General features: G+C 36.4%; 2 protein-coding genes across 2 annotated transcripts; both read right to left on the reverse strand.

The window, feature by feature from the left end:
- Positions 1 to 941: 941 nt before the first annotated feature.
- LOC127428440 (H/ACA ribonucleoprotein complex subunit 2-like protein) lies at positions 942 to 2,660 on the reverse strand. The gene is made up of 4 exons (XM_051676810.1): positions 2,373 to 2,660; positions 2,159 to 2,228; positions 1,957 to 2,062; positions 942 to 1,511 (listed from the first exon to the last, which is right to left on the reverse strand). Exons 1-4 carry the CDS (start codon positions 2,524 to 2,526, stop codon positions 1,386 to 1,388), a joined length of 456 nt encoding a protein of 151 aa, XP_051532770.1. The 5' UTR covers positions 2,527 to 2,660; the 3' UTR covers positions 942 to 1,385.
- Positions 2,661 to 2,707: 47 nt separating this feature from the next.
- Positions 2,708 to 8,442, reverse strand: LOC127428436 (grpE protein homolog 2, mitochondrial-like). The gene is made up of 4 exons (XM_051676803.1): positions 8,297 to 8,442; positions 7,275 to 7,434; positions 3,949 to 4,030; positions 2,708 to 3,836 (listed from the first exon to the last, which is right to left on the reverse strand). Exons 1-4 carry the CDS (start codon positions 8,371 to 8,373, stop codon positions 3,502 to 3,504), a joined length of 654 nt encoding a protein of 217 aa, XP_051532763.1. The 5' UTR covers positions 8,374 to 8,442; the 3' UTR covers positions 2,708 to 3,501.
- Positions 8,443 to 8,990: the final 548 nt, after the last annotated feature.

Genomic DNA, 8,990 nt, shown 5'->3' on the forward strand with positions numbered 1-8,990 from the left:
TGATAGTCTGTCAAACTAGCTATCTAGTTACCAGTCTAGCTGTCTGTATACCCATCAAACTTAAAACTTTTAAAACTACTTTAAACTTTCAGCCAAGGCTTTTTTATGCCAACATCAGAGTTTACCTATTTAGCTTAAAATACTAATTAATGGTCACTTAATTGTATTACTATGAACTTAAGTGATGTCCATCTTTAAAAATTGTTCATTGAGAGTTCATTATTTTATCGAATATATTGAGACATATATGATATGGGCATGAAAATGTACTTTTGTGAAATTGTCACCCAAAAATGAAAATTCTCTCATCATTTACTCACCCTCATGCCATCACAGATGTGTATGACTTTCTTCTGCTGAACACAAAAATAATTTCTCAGCTTTGTAGGTCCGTTCAATGCAAGTGAATGGGTACCAAATCTTTGAAGCTCCACAGCGCATAAAGTAATTCATATGACTCCAGTGGTTAAATTCATGTCTTCAGAAGCTGTATAAGTGTGGGTGAGAAACAGATCAATATTTAACTTTTTTTCAACTATCAATCTCCACTTTCACATTCTTTTTAGTCAGTTTGAATTCATCATGCATATCGTCGCCTACTGGGAAGGGAGAATTTATAGTAAATTATAATATACTTAAATATTGATCTGTTTCTCACCCACACCTATCATATCGCTTCAGAAGACATGGATTAAACCATTGGAGTTGTATGGATTACTTTTATGCTGCCTTTATGTGCTGTGGAGCTTCAAAGTTTTGGTCACCATTCACTTGCATTGTATGAACCTAGAGCTGATATATTTTTCTAAAAACCTTTGTTTGTGTTCTGCAAAATAAAGAAAGTCATGCACATCTGGGTTGGCATGAAGGCAAGTAAATTAGGAAATTTTCATTTTTGGGTGAACTATCCCTTTAAGAACCCCCAAAGAAAACCGATAATGTTGGGCATAAAACAAAAAGGCAAATGCATTTATTATGATGTCTCTAGGAGCTCTTTGAGAGGTTCATTTCTACAAAACCAGTTCAATGTCCCATTCAAACAAACAGTTCAGAAAAAATAATCAACAATCAAACATTAGAGATCTAGAGCACCAAATATTGACAAATACAACATGCGTAACAATGGCTCAGTCCATTGTCCAGTGACAGAAATGTTCCAACTAAAGATTCATTTACTAAACATCAAATCAACTGTACTCACACATTCATCCTCTTGCAAATGAAAAGGTGGCAAGGGAGACAAATAGTCAGAGTTGGGGTCAATCTTAAAAATGACTCAACAGATGCACTGGTGAATACTAACTCAGTGCAGAGTCACCCACTGCAATAATTTGATGTGATGTGTTCAATCATGATCTTAAAACTAAAACCCAAGTCAATTGTCCTCAGATTGGTTTAGGTAGAGCTGTGACTTCCTCCAGACACTCATCATAGGCTTGCTTGTACTCATCATGGGGTTTGACCATGATGACACATGTGGGCCGCTTTGAGCCAGCTGATGCACCCAGATCCTACAGAAAGATGAATACAACTACATCAGCATCAATAATTCAGCACAAACCATGTTGTTTTCAGTTCTTAAAGGAATAGTTGACAAACAATTAAAATCCTATCATTTACATACAAGTAATCCACACGATTTATTTTTTTCCACCCGTGGAACATAAATTAGGCAGAATGTTGGGTACTGACAGCCTCAGTCACCATTCACTTTTTTTTTCTTTTCTTTTTTTTAATACAATGAAAGTGAATGGTGACTGAGGTGGTTTGCCCCAAACATTCTGCCCAACATCTATTTTTGTGTTGCACACAATAAAGAGTCATAAGGCATGACATGAGGCAGCTGAATTTTCATTTTGGGTTAAACTAACCCTTTACACCCTGTACTTTAAATATGATTCAGAAAAGGAAATACAAATACGTTATTATACACGAGTGAAATTCTGATGCACTTACAACTTTGGATGGAACATAAGCATAGGGAAGGCTTCTGTCTTCACACATGATTGGTAAGTGGCAATATACTTCGATAGGAAGTGTATCTCCGGCAAACACCACAATCCTAAAGGATGACGGATAATTTAATTCAAAATATCTCAAACATCTCTGAGATCAAACAGTGGTCATGAAACTGGAACATTGGTAAAGCTCCTCTTACCCTGTCTCCCCTTTATTTATGAACTTCTGTACTTCTTTTACTCCTCGTCGGATGTTTCTCAGTTTGGCCGCTATGGAGTAGAAGTGAAAGATAATTTATTCAAACATTTTTTTATACAACACTGCTGGATGCAATTTACTGACTTTTATTATTATCTATTCAGACTCAAATATGGTTTAAGTTCGAAAGCTTTTTTTAAAAAAAACAAATGTACCTTTCTTGACGCATTTGTAGAGCTTCTTGCTTAGTTTTCGCGATGCAAGAGGGTTTGCGATGGGGTTTATATTAGCTATTAATTCTTGATATGATTTCTCAGTTGTTCCTGTCTCCTCCTCAGCGCCACTTTTCTCTTTCTTTACCTTTGTCATATTAAGCTAAACTATTTGAATATATATGAGACAAAACAAAAGGGTTTAACGTCAGGAAAATGTGTACAGCTCCACAACTCACACGTGTAGTGACTCTCAGCGCACTTCCGCTCTTTTCACTCTTCTTCCTCCACGCGCTCTGAGTTTCTATTGGAAACACTGACCTCTAGTGCACTGAATGTACAAATATTGAGATTTTATTCAGTCGACACATCTGCATCACACACATACACTAAAAACTATTCATTCAACATTAACAAAGCATAAATCTGTTAAAAAAAAAAAAAGTCTTAAATGAAAATCGCTTACAATTTTTCTCGTTTACAAAAAAGTAATCTAACAGGGAAAACTTTGACAAACAAAATAAATACATATGTTTCATGTTCATTTTTTATCTCCCAAAAATATTCAGTTAAATTCCACTTTGGATACATATATATCTCCTGTTTATCCCTTTACCCCAACCCCCAAAAGAAAACAACTCCATTTTAGCATTTGTTTTTTGGGTACTGCTGGCCTATAACACTTGCTTGACACATTCAAGAACAACCAATAACCAATCGTTATTGGCAATAACAAGTCGTTACTGTTTTCCTTTAAATGCAAAAAAACACTAATCACTTACAGAAACCACCACGACATGGTGTAAAGTGCTTTTTTCGGGTCATTTCAACATTACAATTCTGGAAATGCAATAAATCTGTCTGTATCACACAGACAATACTGAATCCCTCAAACATGAAATGGGCATTGTAGACATTCTGTAAACAGGAATAAGGGGGGGAAAAACAGGGTCTGTTAATCTCAATAGATTACAAGTTAGAAAAACAAACAAAAAAACACTTGTATAAATAAATAACCATTATTTCAGAGAGTAAATCAAATGCGTTGTTGTCTAGAGATGTAAAAACAATGATATCATACATTCTATGAGTGTAAAGAAATTAAGCAGAAGAGGACTGAACCACGGCCATGTCAATGCTCCTGTGTCTTCACAGCAATACCCACGAGGGCATGGCGAATGGTACGTCCATGCAGCATGTAACCGTCTTGCTTCACCACAGCTATACAGCCAGGCTCCACTGCCTCTGCTGGGGTATGACAGACTATTTCATGCTGATAAGGGTCGTAAGCAGCTCCCACGGGGGTCATCTTCTCCAGTCCATGTTTGGTGAACACGTCCTGCAGCCGTCCCTGTATGTGTGCCAGATATTGTGTCAGCTGCTGTGTTCCTTCTCTCTTCTCGATGTCTGCACTCTTCTCTAACAAGTCTGCCACCTCTACGAGGTCCCGGCAGAAACTCTGAATCCCTGAAGGAACAGCACAACATATTCATGTCATATTGAAGGGAACACTACTGATTTCCAGTTAGAATTGCAAGCTATAATGTATAGCAAAGCTAAACGAGTAACTTAAGCTTACCAAATATTTTGGCATCTTCCACAAATTTCTGTGTTCTTCTTCTAACATTATCGGAGTCAGCTACAGCTCGTTTGTATCTCTCCTGTGAAAAACACAAAGAATTCTGATCAACAATTATTAAATAAAAAGCAAGACTATGCCTTATTAATGGTGTATTTACTCTAAAGCACCATATTAGAGATTTTGGAAGCAAAACTACAACACTATAATATACCATATTTTAATAATGTTTTCAATTTCTCACCGAGCTAGAACAGATGAAGTTACGGTTATACAAACAAATGCTTGCCAGCAACTCCAGGTTCTTTTGGCACTGCAGAAAAAAACCCCGCTTCCCTAAAACTGAGCTAAAAATGCCCAAAAAAGTGCTTTTTGAAACACCATGTTTCCTACAGATTATTGGAGATTTGGGCTTCTTTAAATTTCCATCAGGATCACTGGATCAGGATAAACTTAAAATTTGACATCACTTTTGATATTTCAAAGACCACCAGTCACACATCCTCCGATAGCAAACAACTGTTTTTAATTTCCAAAGCGCAATCACTGTGACAGATTTGAGGTCTAATATGATCTAACGCTGATCTTATACCACCATGTAAGATGGGATCACCGCAATGCATAGGCTACTGTTTGTGAAAGGATATGCAACTAAAAATAATGTAATACCTGTCAAATTATGTATTTGCATTTATTTTGAATGCAGTATGTAACTTGTTCAATCGAAACCAGGCTGAAGTAAAATAGTATATACTGCATTTGTACCAATAATTCAAGCAGAAAAGACGAATATTGCATGTCTGTTTTAATTTTTATATGAAGCCACATTTCTCAGGCTTTAGAAGTGTTAAATATGTGAGGATGCGTAATTCATCAACCGGCTACATGTCAGACATAATCATACAGGTCTATTGAGCCAAGTTTAAACTGGTTTTGCAATAGATAGAAAAAACCTGCATATATATTTTTTCACTTTAACCTCTCCAGGGCATTTCTGGGCTTCCACTTGCAGTTTTTCACACTAAAATTTAAAAGCTCACCATTTACACATACTGTGGACTAATTGTCAAATATTGGTCTAATTTTTTCAGAAACCCCACCAAAATAAAAAACTGCTGAAATTATTCATAAATAATTGTATATGTTTACAATCTTATGATTAATATCATTTTTTTTTTTTCTAAATTTGTAAGAATGTAATTCTGGTTCTGTTCATTCTGTCACCTTCCAAATAGTCTTATTTTATTCCACTAAAAGTATCAGAAAAAAATATTTTTCCTCTATCGCCTTCCATCACAAAATGCCGGTCTGAAATGTAGGTGGCGCTCTAACGCATTTCAGCCCTCACAAAAATGGGCTTTTCCCAATCAGTGGGTGTTTTCAAACCATTGAGATTCAATGGATAGTTTGGAAACGGCCATTGATTACTACATTGAGATTCCCTACTTTCATTGGACAGTTTAAAAACGCTCATCCCGGTTTGGAAACGCCCACTGACTTCTACATTGAGATTCCCTACTTTCATTGGACAGTTTAGAAACGCCCATCCCGGTTTGGAAACGCCCACAGACTTCTACAGTGAGATTCCCTACTTTCATTGGACAGTTTAGAAACGCCCATCCCGGTTTGGAAACGCCCACAGACTTCTACAGTGAGATTCCCTACTTTCATTGGACAGTTTAGAAACTCCCATCCCGGTTTGGAAAAGCCCACTGACTTCTACACTGAGATTCCCTACTTACAATGGACAGTTTAGAAACGCCCATCCCGGTTTGGAAACGCCCACTGACTTCTACATTGAGATTCCCTACTTTCAATGGACAGTTTAGAAACTCCCATGCCGGTTTGGAAACGCCCACTGACTTCTACATTGAGATTCCCTACTTTCATTGGATAGTTTAGAAACTCCCATCCCGGTTTGGAAAAGCCCACTGACTTCTACATTGAGATTCCCTACTTTCATTGGATAGTTTAGAAATGCCCATCCTGGTTTGAAAACGCCCACAGAATTGAAAACACCCATTATTGTTCTGCAAAGACCTATACTTGCAGAGACCTATACTTGCAGAGACCTATACTTGCAGAGACCTATACTTGCACAGATGTGCTCGTCCATAGACATTCAGTCTAATTTTTAGTTCATGCACCACCCCCATTGTTTCACTGAATATCTCTGCCTCTCAATGGACTAGAAGTTCAATCTATGTGACATTAGAAAGCCCTTTGCGATGAAGTATAACGTTTTATCAATAGTCGATTACATACATTTCCGATTATTTGTTTAGCATGCTTTTCCTGTTGGACTGCATTATTTGTTCTGGACATCTAAGATATAACATTGGATTATTCACTCAAGCAAGCTCACAGACAAGTAAAAATTGTGCATTTTTAGAAAACTGCCAAAGGTAAAAGCAGAAAACGTTTTTAACTATTTGGGGCTTACAGCAGAAGTGATCAGTGCATAAAGAGACGTTTGTATTTGATATCTTACAAATATCATATTTCACTTTGTGATTCTTTTGAAAATCTTTCAAACTGTGGTATAAGGGCAACAAAATAAAACTGTACAGTCGATTTCCTGAAAATTAGAGCTTTCATTTGATATATGATTTGTCTATTTAAGTGCTATTTGAAAGACTTTTATATTAATATTTCTTCAAGATGGCGCTGATTTGCGATGCAAATGCTTTCAGGCCTTATTTTATGTAACAAATGCAGAATTGATGGTTCTCTATTAGAAGTTCTGATTCTAAGCTTTCAAAAGATACAACATATGCCTGACTTATGTATTCGGAGACTTAAACATTTTAAGTGTAAACTTTTTATCGCGACAGTGCCCCCTTTTAGACTGGCTGGCAGGTCCGCAGATTTGAAGAGGTTAAAATATAGATATCTCTTCATAATAACTATTATTAACACTAACAAACATTATAACATTCAGGGGTGCAAACTCATGAGGGGTGAAAAAGGTGAGAAAGTAATAGCAGATGTTACAAATGTATATTTTTAATTGATCTGTTCGTTGTATTTAAAGCTTTGTTGTATTTAAAGCTTTAAGCGTTTAGGCTAAAAGTACCACTTTCAAGTAATTTTAATAAGGAAAATGTAGAACATTTGACCAAACAAGTTGGGCAAAATTGCTTCAGAAAATGTGACTTTAGATGAAAAGTGAGCAGTTTGCATCCCTGTACATTACATTATGCTTAAATATTATTTTAAATTGCAGTGCAGCCCATATTGAAAGCTGCTGTTAAAAAAAAAAAAAAAAAACACAGTTGCCTGATATGTGGCACACATCATGTTCTCTTCCTAAACAAGGAAATTACCGTGAGGTCATGAACCTGCTGCTCAAGTTTTCTAGCTCTCATCTCCAACATCCTGACATGTGTCACAGAATGACTGGGGTCATCATTGCCATCGTCACTATGGCAATCATCTCCAGCACTACGCTGCTCCGCTGCAGTGCTAAAGAGGCCAATAATGGACCTGGAGCAAAAGAGGCGGGGGAAATGGGAGAATATTTATTCAGTTCTGAGTTTCTTTGAGTTCTCAAATACACAAAGGAAATCATTTCTAAATGGAATTTTGCTTTATATTAGGTGCAACTAAAGCCTTTACATCCAACCAAGTTACCACGGTTAGTGGCTTTTGGCACTCAAGGTTTCTGCTGAACACAATAATACTCAATGCTCTATTGCACAGCAATGCTCATGACGCCTGAGAGAGAAGTACACCTTTCTTTAAAACGTACTTTCAACGTAGAATCTGAAAGGCAAACTAACATTAGCTGAAACAAAAATCATTTGGCAGGCTATTGCACACAGTTAACAACAGAAATAGACTTCTCCACGGGAATGCCATAAACCCATTCATCAACATGGGTAATTACATACGTTAACATAAATAGTTGTGGAAGTAAATGACCCGTAAGGGGGAGGGGGCACAGCGGTATCAGACTACTACAAGACAATACAATTATTACATAGAACAAGGTCATAACATATTTTTCATTTGTAAACGAGTATGATACAAGAATGACTTATTTTACTCATAAAGCAAAACACATTAGTGAAACTGAAAGTGCCAAATATGATGGCAGGGTTTCCTACTTGTTATAAACTGCTCTAAGTCCCTACATGACACAATTTTAAAGGCGTATTTGACATTTCGGGACCGATATTAAACCGTTAGGTGTCGTTATGTCGAGGTTTGTGTCCCGTTGGCCGTTAACTCACTAGCTAGCAATTAGCACCGAACCTTCTTCTCGACACTTTAAACGATTAATATGCGAACTAGCGAATAAAAACTTATTATTTTTAGCACATTTCTCCGTATAATACGCTTTTACCTGGTGGACGCGCTTGGTGTTAACCTGCACAAATCGATGGGATATCTTCTCGTTACGGACAGAAAGCGTACGGCCATTTCCTCAGTAGTGTTTCTGGGTGGTCGAGCGCGTGACACCCAGAACGAGTCACTGTTCAGAATCACTGAGTCGATTCCTTAAAACGATTCCTAATATCAAATGTCTTACTAGAAAAAAGAAATTATGATCCATCGTGAATTTTCTTGATAAAAAAATATGATTGTGCCTGGTAACATGTGCATGTAAAATGGCTAGAAATATCATTTTAGCTTAGCATAAAGCTGACAATTTACACAAGGTTTATTTCTATTTCTTCTGCTCTAAACTTACTTCAAACTTACTTCAAACTTCTCTGTCTGCTCATATGAATGTAACACATCATAAGAAAGTGTTTCACCGCTGTTCAAATGCACTTTGGATCGCATCATTTATATGAATAAATGTTTTCCATCTGAAAGGACTAAATATTAAATAAAACAAATGACAATAAAATGCAAAGTAATCTCTTCAGTAATCAAAATACTTTTTCAATGTAACTGTATTCTAAATACCAATGATTTAAACTGTAACTGTAGTGGAATACAGTTACATTCAAATATATAAGAGTATGTTTTATTTATATTGCATTTACAACTATTTTAATCACATTTAAGCCTCTTAAAAATGTGGGTGAAAT

The sequence above is a fragment of the Myxocyprinus asiaticus genome, chromosome 38 (genome assembly GCF_019703515.2).
Source record: "Myxocyprinus asiaticus isolate MX2 ecotype Aquarium Trade chromosome 38, UBuf_Myxa_2, whole genome shotgun sequence".
In the NCBI taxonomy this organism is placed as follows: domain Eukaryota; kingdom Metazoa; phylum Chordata; class Actinopteri; order Cypriniformes; family Catostomidae; genus Myxocyprinus; species Myxocyprinus asiaticus.